The following is a 27,841-nucleotide window of genomic DNA, read 5'->3' as shown; positions in this document are numbered from 1 at the left end:
CATCAATGTTATCTGTAGTACTTGCCATACCAAAGGGTTATGTCCGAGAGTATTTGTCATTTCAAAATATATATAGAATATTTTTTTTTTATTTACCCTTCCTTTATCAACTTTTTTCTCTGTGATTACTACAAAAGATCTGGGGTATCACCCACATTAATAGGAGACATTTTTGTATATATTATTTCATACCTCTTATACTCTCTACAAATAAAACGATATGGTTTACCGCTTTATATCATGACGAATACAATTACAGAGATCTGGCAACCTGAAACGTTTTACCCGGTGAATGTTGAACGAGATAAAGCAATAACGAACAAAAGAACAATGATCAAAACTCGAAAGTGGACAAAGAGAAACGATCGCCTTGGCGCAGTCGTAGAGAAGAAGAGTGTACGAGCAAAGTAGGGCTTAAATGTAGTACGCGGTATGGCAGAGGATTATTTCCGCGAATTCAGCTGAAAAAATATCAAAAAGTAAAAATTGTATTCCTAATATTTGCTCGCAAAATTAATAACCAGGTGAATTAAAGGGTATAATGAAACACAATAAATACGAAAAGTTAATTAAATAAAATATCCAAAGACATAAGTGCGTGTTTATACATTTGTGGAGTAATGAGTAACGAAATAAAGCACAAAACAACAAGTAGATGCCGAAATTACATTGATCGGACGAAACGTCGGGGTAGGGGCAAATATGAATGAGTCTGAAATTCCTAGAATTGAGACCTGCTAAATTCGTTTGGATACTCTTCGTTAATTCGTTCAAACATGTATTTTGTGAAATGCATCTTCCCTTCATCACAGTGACATTTTAAAAAGTGATAAGAGGTATTCTAAATAATTTGATAAGCTGTTGACGTTAGAAAAAATCTAATGCTTATCCGATAAAGGATCTCTTGTACATTGAAATCTAAGACGAGGCAATGCAGGTGAAAGTTTGTGTACAAATAATATATACATACATGTATATTTAAGGACTTAATAGACTCTCGTTCTGTTAATATATGTAACCTTAATGTTAAAATCAATAAATAACAATAACTTATAAGCCAAATGCAGTCAAAATATAATGCCCAGTAAGAAAGAGTTTTTGAACCCTATCTTAAGTTTACTTAACCTAATTAAGCAGTTAACATAATTATTTAACAACAGAAAATTTTAGATTTGTACCTAAAGTAAACAATTCGTAAAAATTGTGTATTTCTTTATTACAGCCCGATCTCCTTTTAAATATGTATATGTGATAAATACGTAAAAAAGAGAAACAAGTGGTGCTTTAATCAAGATAAAAAAAGTTATATAACTTCGTTGGAATCAGCTTTTGCCGCAGACATGAACCGATCCTCACATGGTAGCATTCGTTCATCTTCTTCTACGGTTTGCAGTAGCAAATCATTTCAAAGTAGAATGGATAAGGTCTCCGAAAGGCTGTATGATATTGTTAAAAGCGGATCGATGGTAAAACGAGCTCAGAATAAAAAACGTTTTACACCAGTCAACTATAAACAACGATGGTTTGAACTCACCAAGAAGTCATTATCCTATTTTGACGTGGAAAATATTGAAGTAAGTGCATTCATTACACAGTTTGTAGTTAGATTAAAACAAAAATGCGAATATACAAAATTACAGTTAAAACCTATTCCAAGTGATTCCTGGATATTTCGGAAAAGAAATATATCTATCATACCTCTATATTACTTGGAGAATGCTTTACACTGAAACAATAGTAACAACAGTATATTATAGTATATAGAAATGATAAGTATTTATGTATGTAGTATTAAAATACTAAGTCGAGTTGCACCTAATCCAGCTGAAACCAACTATTCTGTCGGAGGAATTCGACTGATTTTATCAGACAATAAATACGGGCTGCAATGTATTTACATTGTATTTAAGTAATGCAACATGTGTAAATGCCGGTCTGTTAACATCAACCCTTATCTATTACTTAATGGCGAAGAACTACTTTCCAGTCTACAATATGGTCGCTTTTGCTTTCATTGTTTGTTATTAGGCTAGGCATTTTATCTCCTATAAACATTGTAGACAACTACATATATCTAATATATTTTAATTGGAGATTAATTACCATTACTAACCATAGTTCCTTGGGTGACAATAGTAATCAGGTCTGAAATAGCTTATCGAAGCATTTTAATGCTTCTACGATCAGAAGTGGCTTAAGAATTATAGGTCCCTCTATTTCTCAGATATAGTAAACACAAAGTCCTCTCTCGACGAACAAAAACCAAACTCTATAAGTCGCTCATAATTCCCGTCCTGCTATATGGTGCAGAGGCTTGGACGATGACAACAACCGATGAGTCGACGTTGCGAGTTTTCGAGAGAAAAGTTCTGCGGAAGATTTATGGTCCTTTGCGCGTTGGCCACGGCGAATACCGCATCCGATGGAACGATGAGCTGTACGAGATATACGACGACATCGACATAGTTCAGCGAATTAAAAGACAGCGGCTACGCTGGCTAGGTCATGTTGTCCGGATGGATGAAAACACTCCAGCTCTGAAAGTATTCGACGCAGTACCCGCCGCGGGAAGCAGAGGAAGAGGAAGACCTCCACTCCGGTGGAAGGACCAAGTGGAGAAGGACCTGGCCTCGCTTGGAATATCCAATTGGCGCCACGTAGCGAAGAGAAGAAACGATTGGCGCGCTGTTGTTGACTCGGCTATAATCGCGTAAACGGTGTCTACGCCAGTAAAGAAGAAGAAGAAGTAAACACAAAACCCAAATAATGTGTGAAAAAAATCGGTCGAAGTATCAGACAAAGCAGTGAACGCCAATTCAAAACGCATAAATACATTATATATTTATATTATGTTTAAAATTAGGTATTCATTTTTTTTTATATAAATACATATGTAATTAATATATTGAGTAAAAATTTCTGATCTCTCCAAAAACGAAGGGTTTACACATCTGGCAATTATTTTATTTGCATGATTCTCTTTTCTACATATGTTTTCCCAACTGAAAATCTCTACATAGGGAAAACCCTCCCTGATTTGTTGTTTTCCAATTGGTATACAGGCTCATACATACAAACACAGCAGCAAATATCCCCCGTATCCTGGCAAGTGAGCAGGAATAAGTCTCTGTTTTTCGCTACCGTGAAGAACATTGATTTCATTGCTTGAAATAGACAAGTGAACATAAAGACAAAAGTTATTCAACCTCAAATAAGTTCTTAATAGTTTTTTGCACAAAACATAACCGATTTTTTAGTAATCAAAAGGAAATAGTTTTTAAATATTTGCTCTTACGACGTTTTCCACGTTTTAATGAGTCGAACAGTTTAATCATCCCCTTTGAAAACGGGCGTATTTTATGTTATTGTTTCAAAAGAAGTTAGTAAGTTTTGGAAAAGAAGTGAAAATTGTTCCAAATATAAATATCTTTAGCTCAGCAGAATAATGATACAAACTTACCAAAATAAAGGTTATATTTACCATTGTGAAAAACACACCCAACTGCGCACAGCAAATTTGTGAAAAATGTAAAAAAAAAAATTAAATTAAATATGCGGAATGGATTAACAAACAAATCACAAAAATTTGTGCCAGTTTAAGAAGATTCACAAGGTGTTTTGAATGGATAGAATCCATATATTACAAAATAAAAGAACAAACTTCCAAAAGCCCCACCCAAGGAAACTTGTGTATAGAAAAATTTTAGTATACGGCACCGGTCATTGAGAGTATTCATGTAGGTATTGAAAACAATTACAATAAAACAGTAGCAGTTTACTAAATGAAAAATCTCCATCAGAGCTATACTTTGAAATTTGGTAAAAATTCTTTTCGAAAAAACTTATACAAATTATAAATAAGACAAAGATGTATTAAAAGGGTGGTGGAAAGTGAACATTTGTCATTAATTTACCCCCCCAGAATAGGGTGTCTATTCGGTATCAAAACAACGCATAAGCGATAATAAGCTCGATACGTTAGATGGGGGTTCAGTGAACTTTTAGAAAATATTGTAACTTTTCGCAGCTGCAGTACAAATGTTTGGCGATTATACGAAAAATATTATATTACTGCTATAATTATCACAAAAAACGATTTTTTTAAATGTTTGTAAACAGCCAAAAATTTGAATTTCTTGGATTTGAATTTCATATTGAAATGTTTTTATTTGTAGCGTCGTCGGGAGCGTGGTCGAGTTCCAGTAAAAGGTGTTCGCTTGGTTGAAACTGCTATTGTTAGCGGAGAGGGTGGAGATCCTTTTGCACCAAACGTGAGTAAAATATTTGAGTATATACAAAGTCTTCCATGTTGAAAATGTTCGTTGTAGGGATTTCCGTTTCAAGTTGGTTATTGTGAGTCATCCAATGATCAACAGCTATCAGGACGCTCTGTACCACAATATATTTTATATTTATTAGCGAGTAGTGAAAGAGAACGTGATGATTGGATACGTGCCATAAGAGAGGGTTAGTGAGCAAATAAGAAGTTAATCCGTTTTAAATTATTAAAATTTTAAAATTTTGTTATTGATTTATTAGTTTGTGAAGAAACAAATACGCCGAAATCATATCGCTTCCATCCGGGTCTTTGGACCGGTAAAAGGTGGTCCTGCTGCAAAGGAATAAGTCGAGCAACGTTCGGATGTCAGGCTGCGACCCATTGGTTGGAAGCAAATAATAATCCAAGTGAGTACACTTGAATTCATAATATTAATTACATTATTTTTAGATACGATATATTACTTATTGATACCCTACAATATTTTGGTATCACATAGCTGTAGGGACTGAAATTTAAGTGTTATGGTTATCAGTAGAATTTCCGAAAAAATATGCTAAGGGCAACAATTTTCTTATTTACTTGTTTCAAAAAAAGAATGCTTCAGTAAAATTTCGTTAAAATAAAATTCTAGCGAAATATTATTAAATGACTTTATTCAGTAATATTTACATATGTAAAATTGTCAAATAATTTATTTCCTGATGTTTTTATTTAAATGAGTAAATGTGTCTACAAATACACAATAATGAGTAAGAAACTTTTGAGCATTTCTGAGCGCAAGAAAGACACTCAAAATTCAAAAACCGGTTCCGATTTCTGCCAAATTTATAAAAAAAAAATTAAAAGACTTTGGGAGCAAATCGTAACTAAGAAAAAGAAGTGATAATTGAGTGAAATAGCAAAACGGTGAAACTTTTGTTCCTTAAGTCTAGAGCCTAACTAGAGACTGGACGCTAGATCAGCAAACTGTAGGGCAAAAGGCAAACGAGTTTTACTTATTTCTTTGGTTGCATATGTTTTTATCTTTTTGATGTCTTACACATTCTCCCAATAGTCGAATTGTGTACAACCATTATATGAACCATTAGCACAGACACGTGCAATGAACTTGACAACTTTCAACTGTCGTTTATTTGTTGTCTGTTCAATGCTCATTTATCCAAATTATTTGATTTTTTTCCTATTGTACTAAAGGTAAATACATACGTATGTTACTATTGTTTGTTTGCTTACACTGAAATTCATATAAACACTTGAAGAAAGTCTTCATGATATTATTAATCCAGGATTGTTACATATTCATATATGTACACATGTCCAAAAAACAGGGTTGTGAGCCACCACAAATATACATTTTGTACAATCTTTAGCTAGGTAATGCTATATGGTCATTAGATCGAATCAATTATCGCTTTATTCTCTATTTTGATTCAGAAATTTATCTAATTTACTAACAACTCACCCTGTATTCGTGGAAATGTTAAAATACATGCATGCGTGCTCATGTAATTTCCTAAAATATCTTTGGAAAAGTTTGTCTTACGGTCCATGATCGATTAGCTATGAAATACTGGTTTGTGTGAGCGTGTAGCATCTCTGTTCATATCAGCAAAACATAGTGTTCAGCTTTTGATTAATGATTTGGTTATTTTGTGATTCTAAACGTGGGAAATTAACCGGGTAATAAAGCCTAAGACATTTCTCTTGTAGCTGACCACGCACTTTTCGTAAGAACATATAAAGTCACTTAACATCTATTGCTCGCCAGGTTGAAGAAATTAAATTTAGTGAAATTTTTATTTTTTATTTTAAGCTTGAATCTAACATACGCAAATTGATTATGAATCAGGAAAGACTATACATTTATTAGTTAAATCACATATGTTCATATGTGACCTGGTCTACGGAAAGGGGGCTTAGGTGTCAAAAAATCAATTTTCACGAGAAACTGACGAAACGAGTTGTTTATTTTTAACAGCTGTTTCCCAGAAAACTAGTTTTCGCACGTTAGCTCCCTTTTCGTAGACCAGGTCACATATGTGTTTAGATATCGTAATATATTTGTATTAATATTTAGCCCTTAGGGTGCAGACACATCCGTAACCAATTGGAATCGATGATTTAACACCGATTTTTTTATAACAATAAATTCAATATTAAAATCTTTCCTATGCTAAAAGACATATGTATTATTGGATAAATGAAATGATTGGTGACGAATGTATTGATTATACGTACATATGTAAGTATGTACATATGTATAAAAGTACTGGCTATATATTTGTTTCCTTAAAATTGCTGTTTCCCAAAAAAAAGTGTCATTTGCATTTCCATACATACGTTCATATTGGTGTTATATTCAAAATATGTACCCATCTACATAGAAGAAATTGTAGGTATATCCTCAAACTAGAATTGCTTGGGGAATGGCAGCGCCGAAATCACTTTAAATATGTTTATGCACCAAGTCATTGGGTGCACTGAAAATGATGTGCTATTTAAAGTTCACACAAATGTGCAATGTGTGCATAGATGGTTTAGTGTGTGTTATAAACGATTATGTACGTAAGTGCATGTGTATATTTACGTAGCCTAACTTTTAGTAAAGATTCCCCCTTTTTGAGAGTTCTTCGAAATTCTCTGCCCAACCCAATTTATCTTTCGTGCTCCCTTCTTCCAAAAATTGGTTGGTTAAGGCTACCCAACTTGTTGAGCAAGCTGTTTTGAGCAGAAATTGCTATGAGAGGAAAGCAGTAAGCACTATCACTCGGACCGTACCACTTTGGTTTCAGTTTGCGGCGAGACTCAAGCGAATGTGATCGTGCTGCGAGACACCTCTTCGGCGCCTGAAGTGTGTGTGGCATTGTCTGTAGCTCCGGTAAATTCATTGTTGTGCTAATAAAGTAAAAATTAACATACACATGCATACACTCGTCGGTTTCTATGTATACAAATCGCAAAATATGTGCACAGGCTTGAAACGTGTTTAAAATGTATGATTATTTATTTTTATTTTGTTATTGTGTTGTTTGGTTGAGAAAATGTGAATAATATCTGGTGGAATAGAAAAACGTCAGCTATCTCGGTATTTTCTGCTCAAACGCTGAGTATTTATTTTTCCATATTTGAAACCGATTTCTATATTTCTGTTTAATAGTAAAAGCCAACGTGTTATCTGCGATCTTTGACTAGCAATGCATAAATACACAACTAATCCGAATGAAATTTTCAAATTAATATTTTTAAACTCACAGTACACAAACTACAAAAGTAGCTCATTGGAAGTTTGTATGTTTATTTGTAGGAAGAATTAATTAAAAAACGTGGTGGAAATTGCATTTACATACACTCAAGGCCAAATAGATTACGGTGTTAATTCATGTACATATGCATATATAGTTATGTGTGTGTGGCCTTCAAAGAAAACAACGCATTAGGCATATCTTCCTTTCCAGAATAACAAATAAATATAAATGTGGAACCGTTCTCAAAGGTTTAGTGAATGAACTATACCGTACCTGTGCTATTCCAGCAAAACCAAAAAAGTTACAAAAAGCAAAACTCAAGAGTGACTTTGTGATGAGGAGCACTCAACTACGATTGACGAACGAAGTCTAATGAGAAAGCAATAGTAAACTAATTATACACATTTATGTATGTATGTGTGTATGCATGTAAGAAAATAAATTTCTTAATATTGTAGAACTGTTTTCTCATGTGATGCCTTTTCTATTGGCTCCGAAGTTTTACTTTGATAATTTGCACTAAATGAGCATTTCCCTAAACCGGTTCGAGATTTTACCTGTTGCCTTTACCGTACGCAAGATAAAGTTTGGGCAATGTAAACGAAGAAAATGAAGTATTCACGTCAAACATTTTCTAAGAAATGTATAAAACTCATTCAGAACTCATCACGAATTCGGTACGACCTGTCTTATTATGAGTACGTTATCTTTGGATCCCTAAGCAATGAATGCATTTCTTATCCATACATAAACGTAGAAATGTGTAATTTCGTATAAATAGAAAATAACCAAAAGAAGGAATATCTGAAAATCTCACATGGATGTCTTAAGACCCTTAAAAGAAGTGTTCGCAGATAAACATGTCAAGCCACTCCTTAAACCACTTTCTTATTTTTCGCTTTCTTCCTCTTTCTGTCTTGCTTGTGGTTGTTTTGCTTTTTGGACTGCTCACTTATTCACAATAAAAATATGTTGACTTTTCTTAAGCAGGTAATTTTTTGGTGGAGGCTAATTTCTGCATAAATATATGCATTGAAAAAATAAATACTCTTCGTGTGTATGATAACAACAGCAAACCAAAAAGTTAATCAATTACACCTATCGTTTTGTGATAACACTATCCATCCATCTGAGGAGAAAACAACATACATTTGAAGCGCATGTCCTTAGTCACGTTGCCCACCCTCAAATTCGAAGGATATACAAACTTCACCACATAATTTTGTAATATAGGCCTTCATTTCAAACATACATATGTATATTTATACAGATGTGTGCATTTGGTCGTATATGTTATTCAAAGATCGCAAGTAGATTGGCTTCCAATAGCCTAGTGAACACAATTAGTAACTAAGTAAAGATAGTAATAAACTTTGAAGCTTACTCTGGTACCGTGGCAATGAAAGCCGAATTTATGCAGAGTCGGCTAAACAATTAATCTACATCTTGTGGTGCGCAAATGATTCCGTGTGTTAGCTTCACGGAAACCAGTGTGCTGGGCAATATGAAAGAACGTGTAAAAGAAATGAAAGTGTTTGGCTGTCGTTTAAATTTTTGGAATAATGTCGGACAATGCCTGCCAAGCTCAAAAGGTATGTACATATTATACTTATTACAAATAAGAAGCTAGATGTCTTTAGTAAACCTATTTTGAGATATTACAAAAATTTAAGAATTGAAGTTATAAGTCATCCCAAAGGAACTAGAGCCATTTTATTATATTTTTAATACCTAGCAAAATGCTAGCGTACTTCTTTCATCGATCGTAATGACAAGGCCAATTCATTAAAGGCGTCACAATATGTCCCCAACAGGATTTCTACAAAGAGTGTCTCCAGGCCTGATCAAGTAACATTTCTCGGTACTAGATAAATGTTAATCCTTCTTGCCTGCAGCACTATCGAATAAATCTATTTATGTACATATGTATATTCTCTTAGTATTTACTATTGCGGTAACTGAATGTTCCCAAAGTTAGGCAAACATTGTAGCTTGCTCGCAGCTGTTGCTGACGTCTTTAACTTATTTTTATTTTATTTTATGTGTGTGTGTATCTGAAGCAAACACATGTGTACGTGTGAGTGGCTACTATTGAGCTGCGAAACCAGAAGCGAGTTTGCTTGCTTTTCATCTTTTCATTGCCGTTGTTGTTGTGTTGCTGTTGCTATTGCTGTTGTCGTATTACCAGATATACCCAGCCGTGCGTTGAGTATTTATACAAATTGTTGAAGTTTATTTTTTATACCACTACTATTACATATGCATATACAGGTGTGTGTGTGTGCACGCATTGTGTATGAAAGTTGAGATACTTCGACTTAAGTTTGTTTGAATATACATAGTGGTTTTTCCACTTTTTTACCGTTTCTGCCAGCTACTGTCGCACCAACTGGCTGTGCCGTTGACTATTGTCTCCTGATAGTAACTCAATTTAAGCGCAACTAAATCTGAAGCTAACTTCGCTCACAGCTCTCTTCTGAAGTGGCCTGTGAACAGTTTTACTGAATGCAACAACAGTAACCACAACGACGATAGATGCATAGACGCAGTAACAGGTTGGCAGGTTGGATACTATTTATATTTCTTCTTCTTGCCCAGTTGAGTTTTAACTTTTATTAATAGAAGATCGTCGTGTACTCGCAATGCCATTGGAGACATATATACATAATTGCATATATACATGCTATATATTATTTCTCATGGCTTAAAAAATCTAAATCTACAGATTTGACGACGCTGAAAACAGAATATTAATAATAGAAAAATCAAGGAATATTTAATTAACCCACATCAGGGCGACTAGACGGCTTATGAATATACTTGTACTTTCAAATAGCAACCATTTTTCTTACAACAAAGCAAATTTTGTTTGCAGAGTGGAAAATTGCACTATTCATAGTGTGAAGACATCATACATATCTACATAAATATCTCGGTTTACGTAAACTAAAGCAATAAAGAGTGTTTGCAAAAGTGAAGTGAAAAGCCTCCGATGGTTAGATATTTTGCTAAGTCGATAAAAACGGTATTTTTCTCATACTCGCGTCTGTATGTATGTATGTGCATTGGTGTTATATTCGCAAAGTTGAAAACGAAATAAATGAGTTGAAAAAATAATAACTAAAATTTACTTAATACCAATATAAGCCAATAGCGATCCAAAGATATACCCAAAAGATCAAAAGATAACTGGCTAAAAGTGGAAGACTAAAATAAATTAACAGAGTTTTAGTTGTGAAGTTTCGATCGAAAATTGACAGAGGAAAAGGCACCCTGTTCGAATGTGCGGATTCGATATATATTTTTCCACATTGTACCTTGTAGAGAAGACTTCTTCATTTTTTCACTCAATGTTGAAGTACAAACTAATTCCATTGTTGTTTCTACGCTGCGTTGCTTGTAGCTTCTTTATAATTACATATATGCATATGTATGTATGCGTGTATACATACATATGTTTTGAAGACGAGGCTTAGTCAATGTGGTTACTGTAGTGTCTTGCTGATGTGTGGTGTTCTTCAAGTGTTAATACTTACTTTATTTATTTATTATTTCTTTTTTATAACCCATCTAACTTAATGTCTTAAGTAATTACGGACGAATGCATGTTGCGTACGTGTGCGTTAAGGCATTTATGGTGTTTGGCTTATTGGTGAACTGCGTTTGAAGGTGATCGCGCCAGTATACCCATTAGCTGTTTAGAAACATACGCTTATGCTCACACAGCAGTCATAAGGCCTATGATTATACTACAGTTTGTATGTGCATGTGTTTTTTTAACCCATCATACAATTTAGATTGGTGCAAACTTTAAAGTATAGTCCAGAAGCATAAAGTGGAATTCTAAACCGAAAGGGTTTTATTGGTAAACCTGCCATCAATTGTATGACAGGTGCTTGTACCTAATATTAATTAAGATTGTTGGACTTAAACAACAAAGAAAGCGTTCGAACCTCAACTAAAAGAACGAAAGAACGGACCTACAGGTTTTACATTATTCATACTGACGGATATATGAATATATGCATTACAAACATACTCATAAAATAAGGTTTTTTAATGTGATAAATGCCAAATTAAATTTTCGCTGTGAATCGTCTTCCATTAGGAGACATATTTCTGGTTTGAGGTTTTTTGCATAGCGAAGAAGTGTCAAAGCGCTATGGTGTCAAAACTTTATAGGCTTACACAAATCTAAAATATTGAGTATAAATAACTTTAATCTACATAATTATATCAAAAAAACGCCCTGCCAATTTATAACCCAAGTCATCTAATTTGATTTCGGATGTACTTACATATAAACCAGCTTTGTCCAACCACTTGGAAACCAACACTCAACATTTTACCGCCTAAAGCCTGTTTAAACGCTAAAGACCATACAATTTTCGATTTAAAAATACAAATGTATTGGCCTCTTCGTTTCCATAATTTAACTTTAATAAAACTTGTATCCCTCTAAAATACACCCTTTGCGTGTCTATTACCGCGCGCGAAATTTACAGCAGCATATTCGCACTCTCACGATCACTTCACTTGCCTTTTTAGCAGTCACGGATTATCCCCGCTACAGACAGTGAATTGAATAAAAGCCAACAAAACCGCTACTAGCAACTGAGCGCTTTTAACAGCAAGCATTTCCCTGCAAATTCATCATTCAATTGCTGAACGTCTAAACATAAATTGAAAGTGAAAACTATTGTGTGTGTATTTGTATTGTTTGTTGTTGTCCAACACCTTGCGTCCGGCTCCAAGTGCATCTATTCGAATTAACTGGTGCAAATATGATGCTTTTATCCGCTTTGAAGTTGGGTACGTTACTAGGTATTGTATATAATGTGTGTTGATTGTAATCTAGTTTTATTTCATTCTCATTTTCCTCACAAAGCGCTAGTTACTAAGCAAAGTTGCTCTTACAGACATATGATATGTATTTATCCACGATACGAGTATACATACATTTCTCATAAAAACAAAAAAGTACGAGTATATGTGCCAAATATGAGAAAGTTGAAAAGTAGTCGTAGTGATGATTTTGAATGCATTTGTGCCCGATATCTTTCAGAAATATCATTTTGTTGCCGTTCGGTGCTATTTCAGCAAAGCAGCTGTTTTAGGAATGTTGCATCGTCTATTATGGCAGGTTGTTATTTTGTTGCGATGTGTGGACGTACGCAAACTGTTTTACCTTTTATTTATAAAGTACCGTTACCGTTACGTATTTGCGTTTGTAATCAGTAGAAGTTTTTTAAACTAAACTGAGCTTTTAAAATAAATACGTCAAAGTATATGTATGTACATATGTTCATTGCTTTTCAGGGATTTTGATTTTTTTCTGATTTCCGAAAAATAAGAAGATTGCACGAAATAAATACTGCTCAGTCCAGCAATATACACCCGGCTCGCGAGAGAAATTCATAACAATTATTTATTGTATTTTTTCTGTCTTTATACGCCATGCTTAAAATATTCGAACTAACAACCACTATTCCCTCAGCACCCGATGCTGTGCTGCTGATGTTCTACAATTAAACGATAATAAAGAAGAAATCTATAGCAAGCTGCTCAATAAAAGCAAATCAAAATTAATGCAACCAAAGCCAAATTTTGAAGCCATGCAAGACAATGCAAGATTTGTATAAATTGAAGCTTGCTGTTGGTATTATTCCGATGAACATGTGGATGTATTATTATATGAGTTAGTTAGCAAATAGTGAATGAATTCAATAACCTGCTAAAATAAGCCTTGAATCTATACACATAATTTTCTGGTTTGTCCATGACTCAAGCGCACTTTCTTCGCCAATAGGCGACCTCCGGCTGACGTGCGTTAAGCCACCAACCGACTGACATCCCACAACGAACTGAAAGCTAAAACACTTTATACAATTTTGGCAACACAGTTGCGCAATACTTTGATGGTTTGAAAACTCCTACACCAAATGGTATTCGCTGTCGCTTTATGCGGACAATGTACTAAAGGCCATTTGTATTTTTGATTGTTATGCATAAGTATGTAGAAGCACAAATGCGTGTATTAGCCTACATATTTACAAGTATTTCCAATTTGCAATAAATTTTGTTATGAGCTTAATATTTAGTTTTATTAATTTTTTTTAGGTACAGGAAGCTCTCCTGCCCAGAACACCACGCGTAGTAGTAGTCCGAACAACTCCACCTCGACCAGTCAATTTAATCTGCATCATAATAGTTCCGGAAGTTTGGGGAGCTCGACACCTACATCTGCACCGCTACAAGTAAGATAACCTTCGTTTAGAGATTTTTCCAATTTCATATTTTCACATGTTCTGCTCCGTTTAGCCTTCGGTTACCACCTTTAAGCAATCACCAAATATTTTGAATAGCGGCGCTACATCGTTGGACAACACAATGCCGGGAGGTATTCCAACACCGGGTACTCCAAATTCTAAGTCTAAGGTAAGCTTGAACCCTTGAAAATAGTAATTTATGTTTGGTAACTTTGGGCATTTGTGTATATTTGAAGGATAATTCACATTTCGTCAAAGTTGTGGTGGCTCTTTACCCGTTCAAAGCAATTGAAGGTGGTGATTTATCGCTCGAGAAGGTAGAGTAGCCTTTTTATTGATGAATAGAATGCATTTACAATTATATTGGTTCTTAATTAGAATGCGGAATATGAAGTGATTGATGATTCCCAAGAGCACTGGTGGAAAGTAAAGGACGCTTTGGGCAATGTGGGCTATATACCGAGTAATTACGTTAAGCCGAAAGCTTTACTAGGCTTGGAGCGTTATGAGTGAGTGCACAAATCTCCCAATATTTATTCAGAATTCCTTGCATTAAAACAAATATTATTTTGATACGCAGATGGTATGTTGGCGATATGTCTCGCCAACGCGCTGAATCTCTTTTGAAACAGGGTGACAAAGAAGGTTGTTTTGTTGTGCGGAAATCATCCACAAAAGGTTTATACACGTTGTCTTTACATACCAAAGTGTGAGTATAGCAAAATACTGCATATTCGAGACAGTAATCGAATAACATTTGCATATGCTTCTCTTCTCTCTAACTATTTAGTCCACAATCTCATGTGAAGCATTATCACATCAAGCAAAATGCGAGAGGCGAATACTATTTGAGTGAGAAACATTGCTGCGAGACCATACCAGACCTTATAAACTATCATCGACACAATTCCGGGGGATTAGCGTGCCGTTTAAAATCATCGCCTTGTGATAGACCAGTTCCACCAACTGCTGGGTTATCCCACGGTAAGTGGTATTAGTAATTATTTGTGATGGATGCTTCAAGCTCATTTACATTTTTTATACAATAGATAAGTGGGAAATTCACCCAATGGAGTTAATGCTCATGGAAGAGCTTGGTTCGGGACAATTCGGTGTGGTACGACGAGGAAAATGGCGCGGATCCATTGACACTGCTGTTAAAATGATGAAGGAGGGCACAATGTCCGAGGACGATTTCATTGAGGAAGCCAAAGTGATGACCAAATTGCAACATCCTAACCTTGTGCAATTGTATGGCGTTTGCTCGAAGCATCGTCCTATTTACATTGTTACCGAATATATGAAACATGGATCATTGTTGAACTACTTGCGCCGGCATGAGACCACACTGATTGGGAACATGGGTTTGTTGTTGGACATGTGTATACAGGTATGTATAATCGATTTCTACGTTATTCTGCAATTCGCAACTTTACGTTGTCGCTTTATTATTGCGCCACAGGTCAGCAAAGGCATGGCTTACTTGGAACGCCACAATTACATTCATCGTGATTTAGCCGCACGTAATTGTCTCGTAGGTTCGGAAAATGTCGTAAAAGTCGCAGATTTCGGTTTGGCTCGTTATGTTTTGGACGACCAATACACAAGCTCAGGTGGCACTAAGTTTCCTATTAAATGGGCACCGCCGGAGGTGTTGAACTATACGCGTTTCTCTTCCAAAAGCGATGTCTGGGCATATGGTACTTAGCATATATTCGAAATAAGTTCAGTTTAAACAATTTTCTCAAATTTCTCATTTAGGAGTACTTATGTGGGAAGTGTTCACCTGTGGCAAAATGCCTTACGGCCGTCTCAAGAACACCGAAGTGGTGGAACGCGTCCAACGTGGTATTATATTAGAAAAACCAAAGTCATGTGCAAAGGAAATATACGATGTAAGTAAGGGCACACAAGCCTGCAACTTTTCTTAAAATAATTGAAAATTTCATTTACATTACATAAATTTGTGCTGTTAATATTCCTAGGTTATGAAGAAATGCTGGTCTCACGGTCCGGAAGAGCGCCCCTCATTCCGCATTCTCAAGGAGCAACTAGCCCTCGTCGCTCAAACACTAACTGACTAAGCTTCAGCAGAGTTTATCGATGCGACATCAGTGATTGTCGAATTATGTACTGAGTTAATTTATATAGATATTAGCTAAGTAATCAAGGAGTGAAATGTTAGGAAGGAAAATAGAGTTTGCCAAAAGCTTATTCTTTAGAAACAAGTAAATGCTAAGTAAAGTAATCAAACTGCTAATATGAATTCATAATATCATCCATCTCTTAAAGTAGTCAATACTTTTGTGGAAACTAAACAAAAATATATAAGTAGGAATATAAAACAAGTCAAATAATTAAAAAAATATGAAAAAACACAAACACCTTCATATTAAGAATAACGCTCTTCGCAAATGTGCGATTTGAGAAAGCATTCGAAATATTGTCAAGCTGACTTAAATACATACTATACATAAGTATATGAATGCATCCTAAAATGTTTGTAATTTTTTCAACTAGCCAGCCACGTTAATTAAAAAAATGAACAATTGAAAGAGAGATTTTTGAACTATTTTTAGTAAGAAATAACGTTTAGTATGCTTTTTTATTGTGCTTTTTACTTTTATATACACAAAAATGAACGTATGTAAACAAAAACTAAATTTAGATATAAATAACGTAATTCGAATATTGAAACTGATTAAATATAATGCCTATGGATATCTTAAATGTAAGTCAAGACGCCATGTATGATGTGAGAATAGAGTTCACATTGAAGAATTTATGTATTATTTCATATTTTTCCGTACAAAACTACGGCAAGTTGAGTAAGAGTAAAAATATATTTAAAAATCGCATATACAAGTGCATAGGAATGATTTCTTTTATAAAATATATACCTATGCAGGTAAACACTCACCGTTCTAATATCTGTTTTGGTTTACATATTTCCATGTATGTGTATATGCCTACATGGGTAAAGAACATGAACGAACACATTTATTTTTAAGTCGCATTGTGTGCGCATAGTAGTTATGAATTAATATAAATTCTTTTGTGATTTACTTTTAATATTTGCAGATAAAAGTGAAACTTGAATGCACCTTATGCGTATAGCAACCGCCTGTATTATTCAATTAAACATATACATTTGTATATATGTGTATTTGAAAACATTATATATTTATGTATGGGTGTATTTTGCGATATTTCAAGTTTTATTTGATAAATATTTGTAAAACTATGATTTACATTACTATTTTGATGTACAATTACATATCCGTTTATTCATATACAAACATGCATATGTGTTTCTGTGTTATGCATTTGTACGACACGCAATATCCAAGCATTGGTTTTTTTATTATTCGTATTATCAATGTTTTAGTTGTATTTAAATTATTTTGTAAGATGTAATGAGAAAATAACGAATAAAAACATACATACGCGTTTTTATCAGCATTTTTTTTTTTTTAATTTTGACAATACTAAGGCAAATTAATCGCCTCATAAAGCGCACATGTATTGAACTAAACTAAAGCCAAATGTAATCAGTTTATAAAAAGGGAACCGTTTGTTCTGCCGAAAGAGTAGCTCGGTGATGTCAGTTTACACAATGGGAATAAAGGTTATGCGTGCTAGTGTTAGCAACAAAGTGCTTTGATACGATTTGAAGTGTGCGGCTGCGCAATGCACTTTGTTTTTTCTACACAAAAACTCACATTCATTCTTCAAACTTAAAATGCGTACATGGACCTCGATCATTTTAAATATTAGTTTTGAGCAGTATGCAGCTTGAACACACATGCATATACAATTCTAAGGTAAATGCAGAAGTCGCCAAAAACAATGAAGTCGATAATGAGTGCTGTTATTTTTGCATGTAAACTTCCTTTTGAGTTAACTAAAAACAATTATCATGCGTTTGTGGTATATGTGATGTGATGCAATAGAAATATCCGAGTTGAAGTTGTGTCATTCTTCAAAGCGGTTGTGAAATGTTTCATTTAAAATCATATCACAGCCAGCTTTGAGGAGCGATACGATTTTGTCAACAGCATCAATGGATGGACACTAACTATTGTTGTTGGCTCATTCCGAATGTTCAGTTCGGTAATTGAGTGCCAAAAATTTAAATTTCACAAATTAATTAACGTTCAATTTAAACTCAGCAAAAAGTATGTTTTCCAGAGTCATGGGCGTTATGTATGTCAGCATGGTAGTCAACTTATTTATGTGTGGGTGGAAATTGCACTTGGGGGAAAAAAGCAATATCAGTGGGGCTTACAACTGCGCACTGTGTGGGCACAAAGTCTAGCGTCACTTTACGAATGGTTTGTACTCGTGTACGCAATTCATTTGCTAAAATTTCATTTCAATACAATTTAGAACGTACACGCATGAATCGCCGCTAAAGCGAGAAATTGTGTGGGTTAAGGTTGTCGGGTTGAACTGTAGAAGCCAACGTTAAAATTTTACTTTAAAATTACATTTGCCTTACAAAAAATACTTAAATAAAAAGAGCAGAGTAAGAAAATCGAACGAAAAAATTTCACTTTAATCGAAACTCGAAATATTTTCCCATATATGTATGTATCTTTACATGAATTCGTCATTTATTGGAATAAAACCATTAGTTAGTAAAATATATTTTGTTGGTTACCTCCAGCTTGAATTGTAAAAGCTCTTCGATTCTCATAAACGAATATCATCGTTTGAGTTTATTGGAGCTTTGCCCACAAAGCCCCTTGCAATTCAAAATGTAACGGACCATTTTCATTATTTTTCAATAATTTTTAAAATTTGTCCGTCAATTTTGTGCAAAAATTTATTTATATACATACATACTACAGAGGTGTGTTTGGAAATTTAATGCCAATTTTCCTTAATTTCCTCAATTTTCCTCCCACTGGTCTGTCTTTTGGCTTGGGTATGAGTTCAATTAAGAGAATCGTTCAGGTGTAAGCATATGCTGAGCGTTTGTGCGATTGTTCGACATGTTGAATTTCGTTAAATTGCACATAAAGATATACACAAAAGCTCTTTTAATTGAATTAAATTGACGATCGACGCGGTCAGGTCGAAATAATGCGTTTTAAAAACTAACGAATATGAGAAATCCACAATGTGAATCTTGTGCTTACCTAAATGTACGGCTGCAACTGGAAATGTGATTTTTATTTGATAGTGTTTCCATAAATATAATGCTTTTTAAAAATAACGGCCGAAAGTAGAGAGAAAGGTTTGAAGTTTTATAAAACAATTGTAGGCCTGTGGTAAGCATGACTCGTCGGTTACTATATTTTCAAGCATTAAATACATACACACCTATGACTCCAACTTGTTTTCATGCAAAAGCTTTTGATATAGTCAGTTTCTGACAGAAAAGTAAATCTAAAGTATAATGCTTTCTAGTAAATTCCGTTATATCAAAACTTGCGATATAAATTCTTTATATACATATGTAGCTACATATATACATAAGTATATACACATCTCTTTAAATAAATTGTGTTTTCATGAGCTAAAGTATTTTTTTAAATTTGTTATATCGAATAATTTAATCAATATTCGTTTTTTCTAGCAACTAGCACTTGCTCAGACAAATTAAAAAACACTCACACTCACTCACTTTGAGCAAATAACTTCACATTTTAGACTTGACACAACACCTTGACGATGCGGGAGCTTTTTGTAAGCTCTCGACCACCAAACCCACCAATACTAACTTCAAGCTTGCTCTAGCAAGTTAGACGAAAACTAGCAGCGCTAGCATTAACGAATCAGTTGTAGCTCAACCGCCAATCCGACAAGTTTGCCGAAAATCGCAAAACCGCTCCATCGCACTTCTACTCAATAAGCAATCAATTAATCTTCCAAGCCCCGGCGAAAAGTATTAACACTTGTATATAAACAATAACGCGAAAAAAAAAACAAAAATCTACGAATATAAGCATAATTAAACCAAGTGATATACGAAATCGAAAATACTCATTTTATCCTACTCTTCTTCAACTATTAACTTGCTTTTGTAAATAAACGGTGCAAGGAGTGTAATCGCGTTTTCCGAGTTTACAGATGAACTTAGCGATTTCCTGGAGCAAAGTTCCATAAATCGACCAGGAGATAGAAAAGCAGCGAACGGCTTGAGGCGATACTGTTAATCGAAGAACAGGCTTTTCGCGGAGAGCAACCAAGGTAAAAAAAGGAACCAAAAATCGAAGTAGACGGAAAGTGGGCGGCTTTTTGACATTGCCACTGTGGGCTGCCAGTGTCTGTGGCATAGCGGCGCTGAGGGTGCAACGAGTAGTGCACTTGGACACATATACTCACACACACACCTATGTAAATACACAAATGTTTGTGCACGTGTATGTAAGCTTAAGCTAGTTTCATGTGTGTTTTATTGTTGTTGCACTGCTGCTGTTTCAGTTCATTGACTGATTGCCGCGAACTGAAATGGGATGGGTGGTACTGTTGTTGTTATTGTTTTTCAATTCAAATTGTTTTCCAAAACGTTTTGTTCTACAAATTGATCCATGCACATATTTATAGGTGTATGTGTGTGAAATTGTGGCAGCGCAGTTCGAAGCGCCCGCGCTGTTTATCATGCAGCTATTCGTGAATGCTGCGGAAATGACCAAATAAGTAAATCTCTCATTATAATTTTGAACTTTTTGCGAAATTATTAACGTTGAGCCGATCTGATCTATGAATAATGACAATAAACAATTCATTAGCTGTTGACATTTAAGGCAGCATCGTTTCCGTACACATTTATTTAATAGATTATTTGTTTGTGTGTGTGTGTATGTGTATGTGTAATAATCCAGAGTTTCTGGATTATTATCTCAAACCTTTGCCGACAAAGCAAAAGCGTTAAAATCAGAACCTTTCCACTAAGATTTTCTAACCATGTTTTGCATAAGCGATTTTGCATATTTTAATATTACATATATAGCCGTATGTATATTACATACATTTCTGTTATGTGTAAGTAGTTTGTTGCATGTATTTATGGATTAATTACTATTAAAAGTTGATATTTCATTATTAATGCTGTGTGTGTGAATTAGAAACGTTGATAAACAACCTTAAATACATATGTATGTAGATAGGAGAGTAGGTCAGGTTATACCCTGCAAGCGATTATAAACATTGCCAAGTCAACTCTTAGAAACACATAGTAAAGACATTGTGCGTATAAATGTATATTTGCGTGCAAGCACTGAAAACAAAACAAATGTATGACATCAGCACAAGAAACCGGTCTTTAGATTTCACAGCTAATCTCATTTACCATTTCCCGCTTATGAACTCACTACATCATGCAAAAAAGCCAATCTTTCAAAAGAACCGGACTAGGTGGTTGAGGTGCCGAATTGAAGCTTTTTAATTGAGACAAGCGAATGGTGTTTATTTCCGAATAAGTAAACACATGTGTATGTAGGTACTTATGTATATAAGCATGTGTATGTATGCTTGTAAAAAAGTGCAATTTCCGCACCACCAACGCAATCAGAGATCGGCTAACCATATTAACCAGCTCAGCTAAGTAAACTCATTTCGTAAAACGATCAAACGACCGCAAAGCCACTTCGCAAAAGTCTGCGAATTTACATTTACTCACTTTGGTACATACTTATATTCATGCACTTGCATTCTCGATCAGTGGGACCTGATCTGTTTTTGGCAAGCTACCAAATGCTGGGCCAATATGTCAACGACACTTTTCAGCATTTTCTTCCGTGGAAACGTAGCAAGACGTAGAGAGCTAAGAAATATTTGTGAAAGTTTCCAACGAAAATATATACCAAATGAATCAAAAAACAGTTACTTGTGTTACATACATACTCGTAGAAACTGAATAGTACTAGTATTAGCGGCTAATTTACGTTCGCAACATGTTTCTTTAAAATTGACGTCATTTGTTTTATATCAACCCATTACTATTTATGTATACATGTGAATATAAGCTCTTTGGCAATTTATTTTGTGTTTTATTGTGCTATTGCTCTTTGGCTCTCGCCGCAATATTTATATAAAAACTCCAGTCTTTTGACTTCGATTTAAATATGTGTATTACCTCATCTCGCCTCGCGGAGAAAAAATCAAATTAAAATCCCATTATAAAAATATGAAATCATGCTGGCAATATTGAGGCTGATTTATTACCGAACATGCACTCGCACGCACATACAGCTATTTACCTCAGCTTTGCGGTCACTCCACCGAAGCTGATATCATAAAACTAAAGATGTATAACTTTTATTTATATCTTTTTATTGTGGATTCTGTTTATTTATATTCTAACGATTTTAATTTGGTAACATTATATGCACTTAATAAGTTCCCGAAAGAGTGCTCCATACAAATGTGTGACTTTAAGAACCCGACCTCCGCTCTAAGGCTTTAAAAACTCTTCAAAATTTAGTTAGTCATCTAACGTGTGTCAAAGAATATAATTAGATATTTCTATATTTAGTTTTTATACGCCTGCATAATTATCCAATTTGCAAAAGAACTTTAGTCGAAAACTTTCTTCGGATTTTTTTATTCTCATCCTACGCATTTTTCTCATTTTGTCTGGCATATTTAATTAATTGTTTGACTTCATTGAATCTAAAAAATAGTACACCTATGTATGTCTGTATGTATTGATTTTAGCTCAATTCCATATATAGCCAATAAAAAGCAGACGTAGACACGTCTATAATTATTTGTATGTGCATGTAAGCTTTTAAAAACCAGATACCTAACGTAACGCAATCTCTGATGACACAAAAATATGTCTCAAACAGTCATTCAGTTGTGTGGGCGGCAATGATGTATAGTTTTTCAATGCGAGCTCACCGTGATCGTGCTTTTCATCAACATACATACATATTTATTTACATACACATACTTATGTAAAAAAAATTGCCTTTTGTGTTTGCCTTTTGTGTTTGTATTCTGCGAATTCGTCAAAATGTTACTACTGAACTCAGAATAATAATAGTTTTTACTTTTTTATCAAAGGTATTATGATAACATGCGTAGGTATGTATATACGTATACCCGTATGGCCGTTGGGCCACTTGGCGTATGAGCAACATTTTTGTTTATCACTTCATAACTTTTATGAATGTGCATGAAGACTTATAACATCTGGAAGTAAATAGTACTACACTAACGGTTGCTAAAAAGCTTATACACTTTGCTTTGTGTATATTTGTTTTTGGCTCTCATATTTACATTTATAGTGACCCATCAATATTTATATGTTTTTATGACGTTGCAGTTAAGCATGCCGTTGCATATACATACATACATACATACATATAAAGGGTAAGTAAAGCTAATTTGCGCAATGCGTAACTTCCGTCTCCATTATGGCTGTAGTTAGTATTTTTTCGATCATTTACGAATTATTGCTTGAGAAATTAACACGAAGGTTTCATAGGTTTTGTTGCTACCCTTGAAACGCTAGATTTACTAGTGGACAAGAGAAATTATTATAGATCAATTGGGTATGTAGAGGATTTTCGATTTTGTCGTTTTATAACAAACCTACCTCAATCACTAAGTCACACCACATCGGTCAAACACGTAGTCACTAACAACCGAACACCGAAACGCACAAAAGAAGTAATATTAGTGAAATCAAAATGAGGACAACCAATCAAAAATGCTTTTACTATACATGCACATGTAAACAGAAAAACGTACATATGTACATATATGTATTATTATATAGTCATATGTATACATACATACATATGTATGTACATCGGTACACATCCATTGCAGCCGAAAATTTTGGATATAGATAGTTTGTTTTGTTCCGCTTCGCTACGCCATTAAAATAATGGTTGTCCTAGAAAATTTGACGTTCTTCATGACATTCCTTTGCATGTGTGCATGCATAAATATGTGTGAGCGTGTGTGGCTTTGTGTTTAGAAGCAATCGATGCATAGTAACTAAAAACCAGCTGACTGTGTTGTTTTTATTTATCTATACATATACATACATATATGTATATATGTCTTCCCGTATTTAGTACTTGTTTACATACAATTACATGGTATATGTATAATATATGTATACGGAAACGATGTGGTAAACGCAAAGTAATCACTGTTTATAAGTCAAGTCCTGATACATTTATATGCTAACAGGCAAAACTTTAGCGTCATCATCCAAATGCTCCCAAGAATATGTTCGAAACCCAGCTCACAACCCTGTTGAGGGGATGCAACATGAACCTCGACTCTCAAGGCTATTCTAGAGAATACCTTCCGCGACGACTTCAATGCTTGCAAGTCGCGATGGCAGCGCTGCATTGACGAAAAATGAGACAAGTTTGAAAGTTTTTTCCTGATTATAATTAAAACGAATTGCCCGAGAACCTGCCGTGACAAACAAAATTCCAATGCATCAAAGTCACCTTTTGTATGAGTCTTATTTCTACACATTTCAATTATTTTGTTTAACAACAAATAGCAAGCAGATACACACACACCTGCACATAGTTCTTCTGCAAATATTGCATAAATAATAGATCTCAATACGGGCAAAATGGTCACTGTGGTAATTTTCAATCTCGCACGCCTGTATCAAATGGAAATTTTTATACATACATATAAACATATGTAAATATATTTGTATATTTCTCTCCACAGAGGAAAGCAGCAAAAACGACAAAGATACGAGGACCCTGTGAACCAGTAAATAAGAAACGACTGTTGACCATGGGCACCGACATCGAACAAAGACCTTGGACACCGACTGTACGCCGCGGTAAAATAGCCGCGGAGACTTCTAGTCCGGGACCAGCGTGTGTGCAACTACCAACATTAGTCGGTAAGAAAGAGTGTGAAGCACAAAAACAATAAAATAAAAAAAATGGTGAAATGTATAATGTTCCGTTTTCGTATTCGCGCTAGGCAAGAAAGTACCTGACTCGAAGAAACCAGGTGCACCAGCGTTTACTTTTGGACAGAAACATCGCAGCAATTTCGATTCAATTGGACCGGGGCCAGCGCAATACGATGTCACCGGCTTGGGTATGAAAGGAAAAGCCACTCCTCCAGCAGCGAGCTTACGCAGTCGTCCCAAGGATAAAACACTCTTCAGGACACCCGCACCTGGCGAGTACGATGTGGATCGAGCTGCAAAGGCCGTCATTGACGCCACGCCGAAGTATTCTTTCGGACAAAAGCCACCAAATGAGAAGCCAAATCTAACGCCTGGTAAGTTTGTTGGTACATCAAAATGCAAATGCTTTAGGTATTCATCAAATAACACTCAAATCATGTTATCAATGGATGGATGGATGAGCTTACTGCACTTTTGTATGATTTATGATATCCTAATGCTGGTCTATTTTCTAATACACAGCTAATCATTCAGTATTAAAACTCATCAAATGCATGTGCCCCATTCTCATAACTTTATAATATTTCAGTGCAGTGTCTTTGAGTTTTGCATTCAAACAAACCCACAAATTGGATTTTCAGATGACGTCCAATGGTGGTTTAGCAACGTATTAATAATTTGTGCTTGTGTTAAATAGCATGTGAAAGCTCGCTTCGTACAAATGAGCTTACTTAACTATGTACCAAATGTTAGCGATAAGAAATCAAAATTCCTAATCAAATCAGAGGTAAATTGTTCGTCCTTTTTAAATTCTTTGTAGTGTAGTGAGTTGGCGTTTTATCTTGCCAGTATTGAACAAAAAGCTTCATGCAAATCTTCAAATACTACCTTAATCTTTGTCACTTTTATTTAAAATACACTAAATCATTTTACGACTTTTGACATTTCTATACATACTTACATATTTTTAAGTAAAAAATAGTTGCACAGAATATCGGTTAGCAACGTATTTTAGGTAATTAAAATGTACTATTTTTTGCCCACAGTAGTATAAGTGCATTCCAGTCTAAGCCAGTATTTACTAGCATACTTCTATGTGATTCATCTTTCCTAGGTATTTAGTCTTTCCTTTTCTTATATATACTTAGGGAAATGTATGTATGTATGTATGAACGAGTATGCTTCGTAGTATGTGCATGCAGTTAGTTGAATGTTTGTATGCTTTCGGCATGTCTCTCCAAGTAAATTTCTTTAACTAATAATCCCAATGAAAGGAAATGTGCATTCGCCTGTGCTCAAGACCTGTTTTAATTTCACATTTTTATTTCTCTTCCAATAACGGCAAATAACCAAAATTTTTTAATGGAATGCTGGTTATAAATAGCGCCAAATAGCTATCGCCCTGAGGTTTCATTTATTAAAAAGAAAGCACCGAGCTACACTTTTGGTAGAAGAACAAAGCTCAGCTTCGAACAGGCGACTCCAGGTAATGCGTTATATAGTACATATTAGTACACACAGTTAGTACACAAAAACAAAAAACAGATTATTAGATAACTCGCAACTTTTAGTAAATTATATATACAAATGTATGCTCTTGCAAATGATGAGAAAGTAGTCACGGCTTTGCCATTTGATCATGTATCAATTAACATTAATATGAGCTTATACTAAAATATCGTTTGACTGTGCTTAATTGAAATCTATACGTATGTATGTTCCAAACCCCTTCACGTCGCATACCTGAGAAAATGAATCTGTCGTTATTATTTTTTTCAAATAGCACCCGGTGACTACCAAACGGAAAAAATTCGTTTAGATCACAGTCCTGCATTTTCTATCGCCGGTAGACATGACATTAGCAAATCCAACGACTCGCCTGCACCAGGAACATATTGTCCCGAAAATGTCCGCCTAGGCAATACACCGGCTTATACTATAAGCGGAAGAACCGCAAAAATATCAATTAGCGAAACTCCTGGTCCGGGAAATTATTGTCCTGAAAATGTCCGTCTCGATCATACCCCAGCATATACAATGGCAGGGAAATATGACTCTAAAATCAATAATGCCACACCCGCGCCTGGAGATTACTGTCCTGAGAAGGTCAGACTCGATCACACTCCTGCGTATTCCATGGGCGGTCGTCATAACTTACAAAAGCCCAGCGACACACCGGCACCAGGCGCTTATTGTCCTGAGAAAGTTCGTCTTGACAACACCCCATCATACACAATGGCTGGAAAACATGATTCCAAATTGAATAACGACACACCCGCGCCTGGAGATTACTGTCCTGAGAAGGTCAGACTCGATCACACACCTGCGTATTCCATGGGCGGTCGTCATAACTTACAAAAGCCCAGCGACACACCGGCACCAGGCGCTTATTGTCCTGAGAAAGTTCGTCTTGACAACACCCCATCATACACAATGGCTGGAAAACATGATTCCAAATTGAATAACGACACACCCGCTCCTGGAGATTACTGTCCTGAGAAGGTCAGATTCGATCACACACCTGCGTATTCCATGGGCGGTCGTCATAACTTACAAAAGCCCAGCGACACACCGGCACCAGGCGCTTATTGTCCTGAGAAAGTTCGTCTTGACAATACTCCATCATACACAATGGCTGGAAAACATGATCCCAAGCTGAATAACCACACACCCGCGCCTGGAGATTACTGTCCTGAGAAGGTCAGACTCGATCACACACCTGCGTATTCCATGGGCGGTCGGCATAACTTACAAAAGACCAGCGACACACCGGCACCAGGCGCTTATTGTCCTGAGAAAGTTCGTCTTGACAATACTCCATCATACACAATGGCTGGAAAACATGATCCCAAGCTGAATAACCACACACCCGCGCCTGGGGATTATTGTCCGGAGAAGGTCAGACTCGATCACACACCTGCGTATTCCATGGGCGGTCGTCACAACTTACAAAAGCCCAGCGACACACCGGCACCAGGCGCTTATTGTCCTGAGAAAGTTCGTCTTGACAACACCCCATCCTACACAATGGCTGGAAAACATGATCCCAAACTGAATAACGACACACCCGCGCCTGGGGATTATTGTCCGGAGAAGGTCAGACTCGATCACACACCTGCGTATTCCATGGGCGGTCGTCACAACCTACAAAAGCCCAGCGACACACCGGCGCCAGGCGCTTATTGTC

The 27,841-nt window shown here is 35.5% G+C and overlaps 2 protein-coding genes and 2 long non-coding RNA genes across 18 annotated transcripts; 2 read left to right on the top strand and 2 right to left on the bottom strand.

Annotated features, from left to right (window-relative positions):
- Positions 1-107: 107 nt before the first annotated feature.
- On the top strand, positions 108-17,258 carry LOC105229269 (tyrosine-protein kinase Btk29A). 14 transcript variants are annotated; one of them, XM_019991451.3, is made up of 15 exons: positions 108-479; positions 1,223-1,574; positions 4,176-4,271; positions 4,329-4,467; positions 4,540-4,686; positions 13,648-13,784; positions 13,849-13,965; positions 14,033-14,113; positions 14,175-14,305; positions 14,377-14,505; positions 14,587-14,780; positions 14,846-15,186; positions 15,259-15,496; positions 15,558-15,691; positions 15,782-17,258. In XM_019991451.3, exons 2-15 carry the CDS (start codon positions 1,341-1,343, stop codon positions 15,878-15,880), a joined length of 2,217 nt encoding a protein of 738 aa, XP_019847010.2. In that variant the 5' UTR covers positions 108-479; positions 1,223-1,340; the 3' UTR covers positions 15,881-17,258. The 14 variants fall into 14 exon arrangements, with proteins under 14 accessions (XP_019847010.2, XP_011207732.2, XP_019847008.2 ...); XM_011209430.4 differs by having other exon boundaries at positions 108-524; XM_019991449.3 differs by having other exon boundaries at positions 108-937.
- LOC125780097 (uncharacterized) lies at positions 2,831-7,915 on the bottom strand. Its single transcript, XR_007423545.1, has 2 exons — positions 7,801-7,915; positions 2,831-3,164 (listed from the first exon to the last, which is right to left on the bottom strand). It is a non-coding gene; the product is annotated as an uncharacterized LOC125780097 (long non-coding RNA).
- A 6,774-nt stretch (positions 17,259-24,032) lies between the features above and the next one.
- On the top strand, positions 24,033-25,017 carry LOC105229268 (outer dense fiber protein 3; the record flags this gene model as incomplete). The annotated part of the gene is given in 3 exon segments (XM_049461653.1): positions 24,033-24,366; positions 24,459-24,639; positions 24,723-25,017. Coding segments are annotated over 3 exon segments (488 nt in total), but the record flags the coding sequence as incomplete, so codon positions are not given.
- A 1,714-nt stretch (positions 25,018-26,731) lies between these two features.
- On the bottom strand, positions 26,732-27,754 carry LOC125780096 (uncharacterized). Of its 2 annotated transcripts, none has more exons than XR_007423543.1 (3): positions 27,572-27,754; positions 27,176-27,373; positions 26,732-26,779 (listed from the first exon to the last, which is right to left on the bottom strand). It is a non-coding gene; the product is annotated as an uncharacterized LOC125780096 (long non-coding RNA). The 2 variants fall into 2 exon arrangements; XR_007423544.1 differs by lacking the exon at positions 26,732-26,779 and adding an exon at positions 26,930-26,977.
- Positions 27,755-27,841: the final 87 nt, after the last annotated feature.

Source organism: Bactrocera dorsalis, unplaced genomic scaffold (genome assembly GCF_023373825.1).
Source record: "Bactrocera dorsalis isolate Fly_Bdor unplaced genomic scaffold, ASM2337382v1 BdCtg073, whole genome shotgun sequence".
Taxonomy (NCBI): domain Eukaryota; kingdom Metazoa; phylum Arthropoda; class Insecta; order Diptera; family Tephritidae; genus Bactrocera; species Bactrocera dorsalis.
The sequence above is the reverse complement of the archived record's forward strand: the minus strand, read 5'-3'. Positions and strand labels throughout refer to the sequence as shown.

Bases quoted from the DNA above. Each gene is read 5' to 3' on its own strand.
- LOC105229269 (XM_019991451.3), top strand. From the start codon at position 1,341: ATGAACCGATCCTCACATGGTAGCATTCGTTCATCTTCTTCTACGGTT. The intron at 4,468-4,539 runs GTTAGTGAGCAA...TTGATTTATTAG, and splicing joins GATACGTGCCATAAGAGAGG to TTTGTGAAGAAACAAATACG. The intron at 13,966-14,032 runs GTAAGCTTGAAC...GTATATTTGAAG, and splicing joins CTCCAAATTCTAAGTCTAAG to GATAATTCACATTTCGTCAA.